The sequence below is a fragment of the Larus michahellis genome, chromosome 3 (genome assembly GCF_964199755.1).
Source record: "Larus michahellis chromosome 3, bLarMic1.1, whole genome shotgun sequence".
NCBI lineage: Eukaryota > Metazoa > Chordata > Aves > Charadriiformes > Laridae > Larus > Larus michahellis.
In genome coordinates this window covers 36,264,002-36,279,632 of record NC_133898.1, presented here as the reverse complement: position 1 = coordinate 36,279,632, position 15,631 = coordinate 36,264,002, and the positions used below count along the sequence as shown (strand labels likewise).

General features: G+C 38.0%; 1 protein-coding gene across 1 annotated transcript in view; it reads right to left on the bottom strand.

Moving 5' to 3' along the window:
* RBKS (ribokinase) overlaps positions 1–15,631 on the bottom strand; it is a 69,959-nt gene that overhangs the window by 21,638 nt on the left and 32,690 nt on the right. The window contains exons 5-6 of the mRNA XM_074579679.1: positions 14,262–14,426; positions 9,062–9,153 (exon numbers count right to left, since the gene is read on the bottom strand). Of these exons, the coding sequence (XP_074435780.1) occupies positions 9,062–9,153; positions 14,262–14,426 (257 nt within the window). The remainder of the gene's footprint in view (positions 1–9,061; positions 9,154–14,261; positions 14,427–15,631) is intronic.

Sequence of the window (15,631 nt, the reverse complement as noted above, 5' to 3'; positions counted from 1 at the left end):
ATGCCCATAGGCCTCTGTCAAGACTAAGACTTTTCCGAGTTGGCTCTGTACAAACACAGATAAACTCTTCTTCTAACAGATGGTGACCTTAACTCAACTTCTCCCAGTTGGCTCTTAAAATTAATCTCTTCTAGTTCCACCCAACTAAGAGAAAAATTTCCCAAAAATCTGCAATGAAGACTCCAGAATCAAGCATCCTTTTTGACACTTCATACGTTTTTTTTGATGGCATAGCATTGTCAAATGGCACGTACTTTTTCTTTTTCCTTTGGCAGGGAAGAGAGCAAGAATGAAAGGGAAGAGAAAATACAGTGCGTTTTATCTGAAACAGTCTAGCAGGCAGTACTCCTGCATAATACAGTATGCCTTTAATTGTAAGCAAACAGGCATATTATAGTTTGTTGTCTTTACTGAATCTTGTCCTGCTTGCCTGAGAAGGGGGAAGTCCTACTTTATCTTCTACCACAACGCTGCTGCTGGACCCTGAAAAATGCAGTCTGAAGTATTTTCAGATAACCGCCTAGTAACTGGGCATAGCTTCCCCACTCTTAGGGCTTATTTTCAGTGGAAAACTTACTTTGGAACCTATTCACCAGCTACACTTCCTGACCTCTGCTGCACAGGCAGCTCAGCTTCTTGGGAAACAGCTGCTGAAATATTTCAAACTACCTTCCTCTCCATTACTGATACTTGAGTCCAGTGCACACGCGTCTTGATATAAGGGGCTGTAAACTACAGTGATTAAACAACTGCTCCACGAAGCATGGGCCATGCCTGTAGTAAAAAGAGGGCGGGCAGACAGCTGTTGGGGACAGGAACAACTACAGGCATCCCAAAGTGAACCGCCCCCAGCAGTGAGTCAGCGCCCGCTGCTCCCCACTGTCATTTCCTGTGTTTCAGCCAGACCCAGGAGAGAGAAGCCACCCTTAGGCTCTGAAGGGCCAGATTATGCCAGCACAGTCCCTAGAGTTTATAGTACCATTAGCCGAGTACTTACTGGTTTTAATTTTCAAACTCACAGGACCAAGTTCTGCAGTCCCTACTTACACAAATTCACAAATGATTTCAAGTGTTGTTGATGTGATTGCTACAAGGCAGAATCTGGTGTGCCAGGCCCTGGTGGGTACACTTCTGCACCGCAGGGGCAAGGTGTGGTTAACACAGACACGCAATTTAAAACTAGTTTTTTTAACCACACCGATCCCAGACAAGAATATAGTAAGCTTTAAATTGCGAGAAGGCAACTAAACCTATCCAATTTTCTCTTTGGCATGTCACCATGCTGCTCAAACTTCTCTTGCAGTACAAACTATATATGCAAATTAAACCTATTTCAGCTTTTAAAAGGTTATAAAAGTATTTTTAAATTTTTAAGAATTTTAATTTTTTTTTTCAAAAAGTATCTCACAAAACCTTTTGAATGTATCTTCTTGCAAGGCTTGCAAGAAGTCAATACACCAATAATGGCTTTGGAGACACTAAGGATAGATAATAAGTATTACTAAAATATGTATATAGTCTATTCTAATATTCAAGCATCTAAACAGTCTGTGTCTCATCATGAATTTTAAGATCTCTGGAGCAGGAACTATGCATTCCTGTATTCAGAAGACCTAGCACATCACGTTTCAAGAAAAAAAATGGCTTAACGCAAATCCTTAAATGAAACTGGCTAACTGAATTTCCAGTGTACTTTGTGATGGGCAATGATTCCAAACGTTCTACTTATGTTGTAAAGTCTCCAGGATGAAAGTGGATTTGGTTTTGGTAGAGAAACAGTAAACATAATTTGGTTTTATTTACCTGCTATTTGCACCTCCGTAGGCTCATGAGCAAGGTAAATGAAGGGCTTAAATATAATACTCTTCCTAGTGAAAAGCACATGCTGTATGCTTAGCATTAACATTGCACCCCTCTTTGTGATTGCCGTGTCCCAAGTCAACAGGATTTTTTGCTTGGGTAGTGAAAGAATTGTTCTGTGACTGATATGTGAAACGTTTTCAGGAATCTTTCTTTTTTGTCTTTACACGGCTTATACCAATAAACAAAACTATTTTGGACAGAGTCTGTACAAAAGTAGATCTTCAACTGCTTGAAACCACTATCATCTAACTCATCTACAGCAGGATGGTAAAACTAAAAAACACTGGAACAAGCTGGAAGAACCATAAAAGCAGCAGAAGCCAGACAGATTCTGTGCCAATAATTAGAGATTGCGGTAAATGTCAACTGATGTTAAATACTGTGGTGAGTTTTTAAGTTCCTCCCTTCAGTAGAATCTTATTTAAAAAACAAACTGTGGTACAATTGAAGGAAATAACTAATGGTTATGTAAAGAAAAAATTAAATAACAATACTAAAAGCCCAATGTGGACATTTGCCACAGTACTGTACGAAAGAGCAGCAAATTAAGAATTTTATTTTTCTGCAGCTAGTCTCATAAAACTCCTCAGTTAAATGGACCTATTAAAGCAAGAGGACATTCCACAAAACTGCTGTAAGAATAAACCTATGACGGATATTATATAATTAATCTACACATAATTTTCTTAATTTTGTTTACAAAAGTGCAAGAGAAATTTAACTGAAGCTTTTAATTTAACTGATATGAAGGTTCTTGGCCATAATCCTCGCTAATCTTAGTTAACTCTCCATGTCTCTCTGGACTGTGGAGTCTAGTCGCAGTAAGTTGACACAAACCAGCTACAGAAAAAAGAGAGTCCTGGTTTTTTCCCCTTCCACTGCTGTCCAGATGGCCCATTCTCTTATGCCAGCACAGCCATTTATGTGGCCAGGAAACAAATTGGATTGCAAAGCAGGTCTGTGTTAAAATTAACACCACCCCCAATCCCACACCACCCCCAAAAGGCAACAACTAACTTCTTTCAACAGCAGTACCAGTTTACACTGGCTAAAAGCGAGAATGAAACTATGATATGAACCTTTGCCAAGTGTTCCTAGCTGTGGGGTATTTGGGGCAGCCTGTGGCTTACACAGCCACTTTCAGGGAGGTGTTCTGTATCCTCTGCTTGGCATTTGCAAGACCAAATCTACAGCATGGTATCTAGTTCTGGGATCCCTTGCACAAGTTAAGACACGGACATATTACAACAAATCCAGTGGAAGGCCACCGAGACAGCCAGGGGGCCAGAGACCAGGACTTACACGAAGACGCTGGGAGAAGCGGGTTTGTTCAGCCTTAAGAACACAAGGCTAAGGGGAGATCCAGTTGCTGTCTACAACAATTTAATGGCTGGGTATAGAGAAGATGGAGCCAGACTCTTCTTGAAGGTGCACAGGGATAGGGTTAGAGACAACAGGCACAAGCCGCAACATGGGAAATTCCAGTATTAGGACAAGCTTGTTCACCACAAGGGTGATGAAGCAGTGGAACAGGTGCCCAGAGGTGGTGCAGTCTCCATCCTTGGAGATCCAAAACTTGACTGGACAAAGCCATGAGCAATCTGACCTAAACTGTCCATGCTTTCCCAGGGTGTTGGATTAGAGACTTCCAGAAGACTGCTCCCAACTTCTCTGATCCTCAGCAAATACAAACTGGTGAAATAACAAGATGTGTTAATTCTTTGGGGAGCATTCCATCATTTGGACTGCTTTTTGTGCACCTAGCACAATAACAACTTTGCAAATATTGCCAGGTACTGCTGGAACAGAAATAATAAATAATAATAGGGAAACTGTGCCAGTTTTAAGGCTAACCCACCTAAAACTACATATGATAATTTAAAATATTTTTAATTTAAAATATTTAAACACAGTAAGCCAGTTGGCTACAAACTTGGCTTGTACCTTCAGAGATTTCTTCGAGAATGACAGAACAAGAACTCAATCTCATTAATTCTAACACATGCGAACAGTCCCAAAGAAGTAGTGAGACAGATTTGGTGTATAAGCAATTGCAAGATCAGGCCACAAGCCAAGCTAGTTCCAGTTGTTTCAAATTATAAAATTTTTACATACATGCAGGCAGCAATACTTATCGTGCTAGAATAATTAAAAACTGATTGAAATGAATTGGCTTGAAGCTATACCCTCCTCCCAAAAGTAACATCTTTCATTTTAGACTAAATATGGGAAATTTCATAGTTTCCAGCAACCGATAAAATGGGGTTTATAACAAAGTTGGATTTAAAATATACTGTGAGTTACTGGCAATAGTAGCTTTCCATTACTTAGAACAGAAAAGGCAAATTCAAGAGATGTTCTGAAATATTTTAATTCTAAAGGGCTTATTTTTGTTTTGACTACTAGAGATGTCAATTATTTTTTCTTAAGAAAGGCTATCCCTAGTATTAATCTCTCTATATTAATAAGCAGTATCTTAAATGTCCTAATGCAAGACTCCAGATATAGTTTTATAAACTTGATATTCTCTAAATCTTATAAAAGTCAATACTGTGTCTTGATTTTGGACATACAAACAAGAATTTCCATTATTAATATTTCTTCCAAAATGATGTTGCCTCTAGTAATAGACAATAACACTTAAAAGTAAATAGTATCTTAAATAGGATAGTATCTATTTTTCTATATTATTTTTATACCTCTTGCAGCTTTATTTAACAAAACTAGCAGTTATCTCATATTTAGTTGTACTGCTTTCTACCACTGAAGCCCCAAAGTATTCTGTTAGCATTTAATTAAATCTTTGCTAGGCCTTTCTTATTTAGATCAGAAGTCTGATACCCATTTCACATTAGGGAGAAAGCAGTTACCAGTTTTGCATTCAAAATAGCTTGACAAACTAAATCATTTGCTGTAACCATTTAGGAGTCTTCCTTCTCCTGAAGGGTTCCTCGGTATTCTTTGAAAGGAGAAGCAGCTGTTCTTCAAAATATGTTTAGGACCACGTAAAAATCGCTGATGTGCAATATATTTGGGTTCCTAACCTGCAGGGCTGTGTAATTGCATGCACACACTAAATAAGAAAAACAACACATGAACTGTATTGACATTGTGGTTGTGCCTCGAGCCGTACTGCAGCAAGGAACCTCACAAATACGTGGGAAAAAAATGGTAAGTATTCCAAAGAGCTCATCTTGTATAGGGTTGTCTCTTTTTCAACATTTATAGATGACTGAAAAAAACAACCCTTGGTTTTCACTAAGATGACATTAGATACATTTTTTTTCATTAGAAGAATTAAGAGAATGGAGAACTAGCACATTCCTGCACAAACCTCAGGGATTAGGCTGTGCTACATCTGGGAATTAACAAACTAGTCTCAACAAGTTTGATCTTTCTGGGAAAAGATAAAACTGAACTACAGGCTAAGCAAAGAAAGAACTGATAACCTTGCAAGATTTGTTCTGAGTTTTTTTGTTCATGAACCACATAAAAAGAAAGTAATGTCAGACATAAAAAAAAATATTATTGCAACAAGCAAGAGTGAAAAGAACAGCTTGTGAAGAGCCTTCTAGACAAACTAATGGTAGATAATTCACTGATAGTATAATTTTGTTTGCTTCTCTCTAGCACATAAATCCATAAGAACAAGCTGTGCTGTTATACCAGATACAGCATGTGATTTCATTAAATCCTAAAGCATTTAATGAAGGATGGCGTATAAAGCGTGATGTTGTATTTGATACTCTCATGTTTGGGAACCAACATCCCATGGCTCTCTGAAACTATAGCTGACTTTTTTAAACTTTTATTCTGTGATAAAGGCTTCACAGACTAAAACTGCTGACCTTCATGGCAATAAGTAACAGGAACTTCTGACCCAGTAATAATTCAGATAATCACAAGGACTACCCCCTTTTTCTCATCTTTAACAATACAAACACTCCACAGAGTATATGAGATGTCTTAAACTAAATGGCTAGCTTTCTGTTCTACAGCTAACATAATCTTCTCCTACAAACACATAATTCACATAATATCCACAAACCACAGGATTTTATCACTTGAAGGTATTTTTTTGTGAACAAGATAAGGGCATTTTGGTAAAATTGTGTGATATATACTTGTAAATTTAAATGACTAAGAAAGCCAAACCAAGCAATAAAAAAAAATTAAGTGTAAATTTAATCTTGTCTTAGCATATACGTCTGTGTTAAAAAGAATGTTTTAGAAGCAGTTGAACTGGATAGCTCTAAAGAGTTCATCTTTAAACTCAAGATGATTTATTAACTATTTAAAAGATTTAGTAAACATAAAGCAGAAATACATTAGTTTTTTTCTGGTACTACCTAAAAATCCCCCCCCCCAAAAAAAAGATCCCAAAAGGGGTAAGGCTGGAACAGAAATAGCATTTTGTCTAGAAGAAAGTTATCTGAGACTTAGAAATAGCAAGTAGGAGGGGTAATGGAGCTGGAAGAGAACATCTCAGGAAGGCAGTTGTAAGCAGCACATTCAATAAATTTGGACATAAATAATAACAAAAAAAACCCCACCATAAAATAAGAATGGACATAGTGGCTCAGAGCAAAGATCCGTCTTATCCAATTGCTCTTTTGTGACCGTGACTGCAATAAGTGACTGAGGGAAATAAAAAAAAGTCTAAAAAGATCTTTTCCCAGTATATATTCTGGATCATCAAAGTCTTAGGTACTTCCTTATTTAAGAAGATGAAGGACATGCAGACGTAGTTGGTTGAATGGATGAAGTTAAAAAAAATTAGAATTATCTTTAAGATTTGTAGAATTAACTTATTGCTTTTAAGTGCCATACAGAGATGTGACTGGTAACCTTTATTTGGGTATGTAAACACTTATCTCTATATCAAACTTCTCAAGTGCATACATTACAGGGAACTGAAATTAAAGAAAGTCATGAAAGAAAACAGAAAACAGATGGCACATGAATATATAACAATTACTAAAAAAACAACTTTCAAACTTGTGACATAAGAAAAACAAATGCTTCATTCTTCCTCTTTTCTCAGCAAAAAGAAAGGAACAATGGCAATAGTTCATCCCTGAAAATCAATTCAACAACAAATCAGACACACAGAGAGGACGAAATCAAACAGAATTGATTATTACAGTCGTGCTAATGTAGTTGATTTCATTGTAAAGTATGAAAAGGTTATTTTTAAAAGCAAAGGTATTTATGTGCCATTCTTATTCTCAGAATATGCTGTAGGAGTCCCACACTTGGATCTGTGCTCCCATGATATGGCTGGCAGGAACTTCCATCGGTCTAACATTTCCATAAATTCAGAAGAGATAAGCCTCGTTAACAGTAGAGAGCAAGTTTCTGTGCCTGACTGTGCATACAGTGATCCCAGCTATCTTCAGATGCTAATTACTTTTTAAAAGAAAATAGCAGAAAAGAATGCAAACTGTACCCCCAGCTCTGCCAGAAAGTTAGGTGAGTGAGCAGGAATCTATTATAATTATACACCTGTATTTCTTGTTCTCCAAATAGAAGTAATTTTCTTTTCTCCGTGTGGTGGTAACAAGAATACACCCTGGCTCCAGCAAGCTAAACTTCTCAAAGAATGTCTCTTTCAAGACTGTCCTCTAGCAATAAAGTATAACAAAGGGAAAACTTCAACATGTGTTGCAAAGAGCAATAAGAGAAGTCAGGAATAGACAAGTAATGAAAACCAAAGTTTTGTTTCTGACATATGGGGGATAAGTTTTCAAGGGGGAAAAAAACCCTAACTAGTGACATTATGAAAAAGCAAACAACGAATGACATTTACTAAATTGGTGGGAGAGTATGGGTGTTCTCAGCCCAAAATGTGCGCCGTTGCATCATTTAGCCAATCCAAGGGCACAGTCGAGGCAAAAGTGCTTTCTGAAAGCATGAAAACACCATATGGGTGTCCCGCAAGTCCCCTGAACAAGAATAAATATTTTGCCTTAGCATTCTCTTCATCACATATAATTGAGTTCTGATGGCTGTTGGGCAATGTCTGAGCCACAAACGATATCACTGCCAGTTACACTGGAAATTTTACAGTCCAGAGACCTGAGGAGCTGTGGCATCTCCCGCCTTGCCATTTTGCCAATTCCTGAATGCTCTGGATTATCTGAACTTGGCAGGCACATACTGAAACATCCCAGAATAAAATTCAGATGTCCATTTGGGTTACTTAGACCGACTCTTAAATGCTAGAAGACTTGTGAACTGAGAACTTCTGCTATGGTTTATGATGGGTTTCATCAGAAATTTCAAAAAAGGGTAATTGAGACTTGAAGAAAGTACTCTGACAGACATTGTCATCAGACAGAAAATCCCTTAAGTAAGCAGGGCCATGCTTTTCTTGTAGCTCTTCCCACTCCTCTCCACCCAAAGGTATCATGTTCATTGCAGAAATCATGTTTGTTGGAGATAACTTTAACTATGATCAGGGCACGGCTTCTATCCGCTATGTTGCTTCTCTCACATTCCTGTTTATATAAAAAGAGGGTGAGGGGAAGGAACACAGCATGCACAATGTTAATAAATAGGAAATTTAAACTAAGGCCTTATGAAATGAGCGTAATTTGTCTCTTGTGACAAAAATAATTTCCTTTGGGAAAAATAACACACTTGAATTAGAAAAGAGAGGGAAAGGAGAAAAAAAAAAGAAAACATACAGTTGAAGGGCCAGAGAAACAGATTCACTGAAAACAGATCTGACAGGAAGCTGCATATGAAGCTACTATTTACGATCTAGTGCAGCATGCGTGCATCACCTCCTGGCAAGCAACTTTAAAACTGTCAGAACACAATGGCTAGCGCATTCCTGCTAATCATATCAAGGGACCGCAGAACAAGGACAAAGATCTATTTTAATATTTACCACTCGGTGATAACATTTTAAAAGTGCCCTTTTATGGATTTGTTTTATTCATCTACTTGTAAGGAAGGCTGGACACAACTGTCCCGCCGCAAACAATTAATTTAATTTTGAGCGCAATTTAAAGGTATTCTAGAATATTTCTCTTTGTTCTTTAGGTCAGGGATCGAACTTGGCACCTCCAAAAGTCCTACATAAGAGGAGCATGCCTCAGTTTTCCTGGTCCCTATGCTGCATTTCTGAGAAGAGAATCTCTGAAATCTTACTGCTTAAGACTGCTTCTTTAACATGACATATCACCATTACCTCAGTTTCGTTGCAGCAGAAGATGTCAGAGTAGGAATAAAATTGTGGATCTAGGTCAGCAAGGGCTGGAGCTGGATTAAACAAAGTCTTTACTGAAAAAAAAAAAAGAAAAAAAATGTCTAAATCTCTAGTGTTTTAGATTCACAAGCCATAACCTGGAACACCACTGCAGTTAATTCACAGCCCCCAAAGTTTATTAATAACACACAAATGTCTCTCAGTTTCTGTGTCCTCATTTTATAGAACTGCTAAAAGTTTTGTTTATTAGATTGAAGTTCTGTTCTACTTCATGTGTAGGCACCTGTCATGATGGGAACATGACAGAGTAACAGAAAAAATAACAAGAAATTATTAAATTAAAAAAAAGGGGAAAAGGCCTTAGCAGTAATGTAATTCGTTTAACTGATGATGCTTCTTCCAGGTTTTTAGTAAGTTTTACAAGAACTGACTTAGTTCTAGAATTTTTTCAGTCTTGTTATCTGCATTTTATACATGAAGAAACAGGGGTATTGGAGTAATGAAGGACATGTCCAGACAAGGAGTTAAACGTGCTTCTGAATGTGTTACCTAACTTGTTCAAACTGCCACATTATAAAACTGTAGTGCAGATGAGGCACTGTATATTTTTAATACGCTATCTGGCAGAGCTAGACCTAAACTTAACACGTGGTAGAATATGTTAGTTAACCTAACTTTAAACTGTAGCCTAAGGCCCTGTGGAACAGCAGAAAAGGTTTGTCATGAGGACAGTGTAAGTGACTTACTCACTGTTAACACAGGAAGTCTGCAGACTTGGTTTCTCACTTTGCCAATTTTATGATTAATACTTCTATGTCTTAACCACAAGGCCATCGTTTTTATAGAAAGCACACTCTCTTACTTTAGAAATATTCCTTATAGTAAGTGGTCAACTTCCAACTTGGATGCCTAAATTTTCAGTCCTAAAGGCATATTTAGACCCTAAGCTATAGCTATAGCACACAATATTCAGACACCCTGAACACTTCTGAATCCCAGTTAATGCCCTAAAAGAGAAAGATGCACAGTGACTCCTGAAATCTGAGTACTGAGAAGTTTAGAAGGTGACCTTTTAGATTAATCCTGTGAAAGTTTTAGCTGTTGACTGTAGGCCTTTACCATATCTCTCTACCTGTCCCCTTAAAAAGAGTACTAAAGTCACAAAGGCATTTACTCAGAAGTCAGAAAATGCCAGGATTAGGATTTCCAGTAAAATCTTAATTTGGCTCCCTTATATTATTACAATACAGTATGTATTATAATAAACTCTTTAATTATATGATCACATGCCACTGAAAAACAGCATGTGATCACATAATTAAAGACTGCAACATAATACATATGCAGAAAGGAGACAAATTAAGGTTTCGCAGGCAACCTTAACTCTTGCATTTCCTATTTTCTGAATCGCAACCCTAATAAAGTTTTTTTAAACACAAATCTTTAAGGTATACTTTCCTACATAAAACAAACAAACACCACATATTGACAAGAAACCTCTGTCATGTCATATCATACTGGGTCAGAAGCAGCATTGGAAGCGTTACACTAGACTAGTGTTACACTACACTAGTGTTACACTACACTAGTGGAACACTAGAAGTGTTCCAACTTGGGTTTTAAGTAATACAGACTCATCATGAACAGGCTGTAATACCTGACTATTCATTTACTCCCATATTTAAAATCTGCTGAGCAGTGGGGAGATAGAGGAACCCTAAGATTCTCTTTCAGGCTCTGAAGAAGAGTATGGCCTGTGAACAGGGTAATCTGGTCCCCCTGCGGAACACCAAATTATTTTCTGCCCAAATTCTTTCTGTCCCTTTGCCAAGATCCATTCTCCCCACCTAGTTTACATTCTTTGTGCCTTCTTGCATAGGCACTATGCAATAGTAACCTTTTCACTCGACTTTCATCACATTGTATCTCTTTACACCCCCTCTTCCTGTGCTTTTTCCCACTTCCAGTGCTCACAGCCTACTCCCTGACTCTACTCCTATATTCCAATCTCTATTCAATAAACCCTATTCTCTGTTCCAGTTTTCTTCTGCTTTCAGTTTCCCTCTTCCATCTTCCTCTGTCACCCCCAAAATCAAGCAAATCCCTCCTACACTTCCCTTGTCTGAAATCTCCCTCCCCACCATTCCCATCCAGCTTTGCCTCTTCTGTATTCAAATCAAGCAAGCTCCTGCTGTGCACTTCCTGGGCCTACAAGAGATATATATATATAAAAGAAGTTGCCTAATACCAGATTCAGGAATTACACTGGAAGTCACGCTGCCCGAATTGACAACTGCTTGTGCGGACAGACTCTCAGGGGAAGCTAGCTGTGAAGCTCCAACAATTTCTCAAATCTATGTGAAAGGTAGTTATTTTCCAAAGGCAGATAATACAGTAAAAATCAGGCAGATTTCCATACTGTTGTAAAGGCTTATCTTTAAAAGAAAGCTCCCTTGCTATCAAGTCTTAAGTAAATTTTAAGGTAGCCAGTATTCATACTTTAAAATGGGGCAGGGCGAGAGGTATTTTTCTGTTGCTTGGTTTCTGCAGCCACTATGCTTTGGCAGAAATTCTACAAAGAATTTAACCACAGACAAACAGGTGGTTATGAAAAGCTGAAGCCCAAGTTTAGAAAGTTGAAACACCTGAAAAATAGAGCCTTTACTTGCAAGTGACATGCAACCTTGATAACTGAGGCTGCTTCCAGCCCTGGTTACGATACATTTTCGTTCTTCACTGCAGTATTAATAGGCTGGACATTATTAGCCATCTTTTATAGATTCTGTCAATACAGAAGCCTGAAAACTGCTTTACAGGCTTTGATATATAATAACATTTTGCCCACCAATGAAGTGGTCCCCCTCTTGGAAGCAGCAGCAGCTTCACAACATGTGGCCATTGAAAACCTAGAATTTGCCAGTCAGATTTCCACTACAATTTATACCCACTTCGTATAATTATTCACAAGCCTGCCTGCCTTCTTCCTCCCTTCCTTCCTCCCTTCCTTCCTCCCTTCCTTCCTTCCTCCCACGACTCTCACAATATCTTTAATAATCAGCACCACAATGAGAGGATGTCAGAACATGAGATGTCCCTCTCTAGCTTACAGATCCAGATGATGTTCACTGAACAGAAGCAAGGGGGTTTTGCCTGTGTGTCCACATTCTTTCTCCATCTTATTGTTTCTTTCTTTCACTAAGAATGAAGAAAAACAAGCAAAAAAACCTTGAAACAGAGGTTTGAGGCATCTGGGTATGCATCTGTTTTAAACAAAAATAGTCTAGTGCATATCGTAACATGCAGTACTGCATTATACATGAGGGTATCACAGGCTAAAAGAAGGGAAATTGCATTAACAATTTACAGTTGTCTAAGGATAGATTTTTACAGTGCTACAAACTCAGCTGTTTACTTAGATTTGACTGCACATGACATTTGAACATGTGTAGCCTATTGCTTTAAAGCAGAAGCAATGAAAGCTTTCTTGATATGAGAGCTGCACAACGATAGCAGACTGACGGCGCAGAACTCTCGTTCTGGCCCACAGTTAACTGCTAGCTTTTCTCGATGTATTGTGCTGTCTATAGTTGCTAACTGCTTGCATGTCTGCTCCGTGTATCAGGTTTGGATTTTTTCAAAAATTGCCTTAAAAAAAATCCTCTTTTCTTCTGTCACAGGCTGGCATCTTGCCATAAGAGGGTGACAAAAGCGTGAAGCAACTTCACCAAAACTATGCATGGAGTTCAAAGTAGACAAAGTAAGTCATGGATATTGACTCATGACTCAAATATATTCCATTAACCACCAGATTAAGAATGCTTTTATCCATTTTCATTAAACATAATGAAAAATACACTAAGCTCTGTTCCCTGCCCCCCCTCCATATTTTAAGCATTCCAGCTGCTAGTCAGTTTTCTAAAGTTTTTAATTATTTAAATTTGCACAAACCCAGTTTTGACATTTCAAACCGAAGTCAAAACAATTTTTCCCCATGCACAGTTCTGTTTAGAGAGTTTATGACTATTACCACCAGAGTTTCAGAGCCACTCTCTCTCTCAGCCTTGCGTCTAACAGAGCTGCTTAAATCAGCACAAAATACATGAACACGACACATAAAGTTCTGCTACATCTGAGGTCTTCACTAGTGCGTGAACACTAGTGATCACAACGGGTGCACAACAGACCTTGGTGCAGAAGAAAGACTGAAGAGTCAACAATCCCCACGTGCTATGACCCACTGGAGCAAGCCTGGGCCCGGCTGCAAGGAACCAGTTTGTTCTGATCCCAGTTCCATCCCTGACCTGCTGCGTGATTGACCATACTGTGAGATGTCTCCTCCCAGTCTTATCTTCCAGATAAACGAGAACATATTTTTAACCTCATATAGATGCCTCACTTGCATAATTATTTACTTAGTGTTCAAAAACAGTGGTAATTGTGCTTCAGTAACTGAAAGCATTACAGGCACTTAAACAACCAAAACGTCATGTTGGTAGTGAAATCCCATCCTGGTCAAGCAAAATGTCAGCTTTTATCTATGGATATGCTACACTGAAGGACCAATGGTGCACATTTAAAAGTACAGCACAGTAAAAATTTACTAATAATTTCACAGACCATGAGTGTCTAGTCAATAGCAGCATGCCATGTCACACTCTAAGAATTTTGGTCAAGAAGAAAAAGCATTTTTTTTACTTTAAGGATGTTAACTTCTATACAGAAAAATGCAGCCATATGTACCACGATGCTGGGAGAACACAGCCATAAGTCTGGTTTTGAGGTCATTTCATTCACTTTATTGTGTGTGGAACTTTCCTGACTTGCATTCATTATGCTTTTTCTGCTCTGGAATAATGCCAGAGTCAGGACCATAGTTCCTGACCTAACAACATTATACTGTATTTAGTCACAGCATGAAAACAGGAGGACAGGCAGCATCAGACATATATGGGGAGATTATATATAGGTTGATTTCCCATTCAAGGTAAATACTGCAAAATTTTAAAACTAAATTCAGTCTTCATTAGCGTAGCGTGAATTTGTTGGCTATTGTTTAGTTTCTAAATAAAACTAGTATGACAGAAACCACAATAGAGCACAGGATCCTTATTCAGAAAGCAAGATAAAGAATATTTTTCATGCAACACAAATGAGGGAGAGAGAATGGCTTATGTTAAATTACCTCCACTGGCATGTGCCATTTTCAGAGCTTCCAGAGAAACAGCAGGGGTTATTTCTAGCTGGCAAACAACCACTTTGGCTTTACAGATGACATCAGAAGCCCTCTTCAGGTCTTCAAAATTTAAAAGCAGGTTGGCTCCTGGGACTATGACGATAACATTCTGACCTAAAGAGAAGATATTGTGGTTTTTACATGAACATTTGCAATAAGGTATGTAAAACAGTTCCTTGCTTTTCTACAATACATTTCAGATGAGGATTTCAATTTCCTTTCCAAAAACCCCCCACTAAAAATGTTTGCATTGTTGACATTTTCAAATATCTAAGGATTTCAGAAGATAATAAAAAAGACCGACAGACTAATGAATGTTACACTGCTCAACAAATGCAGTATATATTTCTTTGGGAAAAGTCACGTATGGGCTTTCCCCAGTCTTATTTCAGTGTTTGAACTCTAAAGAAGCACTGTACTAGTCACAGGAGAAATGGGGGACATACACTAAGGCTGATATTTGCATTTTCCTATAATATTCCAGTAGCACTTGAAGAGAAAAGCATCAATGTGATAACTGAGTTCATATGTCATAAAATGCCATAAAAATTTAAATTTTCCCAATCAGCTGGAAACGGAATATTTCACACAGCTATGAAAATTATGCATGTTCTTTAGATTTCAGAGAAACAGGCTTGCTCCATTTAGCTGCAACACTTCAAGTTAGGGCCCCTAACCGTCATGAAAACCAGAATCAGTTTGCCACCAAAACCCAGAAACGTAATGCCTGTGTCTAAGGAAAGCTTTATCAGAAGTGAGTAAAGAAGGTGGGTGGCAAATTTTTCTGCACTAAATGACCAGGAGAATGGTCTAAGCAAAGCTGTACATGCGGAAGCACAGCAGTATCTCAAAGCACGTCTAAGATCCTTTTAATTCTTTTAGTTTGTTTTACAGTTAGGTGAGGAGGTTCATTTACTTAGGTTCCGAATAGTCTTTTTGTTTTCTTCAGACATACAAGTTGCCTTCTTTTATTGCAGTTTCTTTCTTTCATTCTTTCTTTTTTTAATCTCTGTTACAACACCTATAGACCTTCAGGCATGGGTGCCTTCAAATTAAAATTTATTATTAATCACTCAGGTATTAAATTCAATAAGTCAGTTGTTCCTTGATTTACAGGCTCAGCCCGCCCCCGCTGAAGATTCCTTTAAGGACTGCCAATCATTAAAGGCTACCAATTCTGTAATGAACTGAATTACTCTGTAAATAAATATTTATGTTTTTAAATACATTATTTTTGTTGAATGCAACTTCAAAGTCCATTGAACAAGAAACGTGCAAAGCTTGTCTCCCTAAATATGTTCTGAAAAAAAAGCAGGACA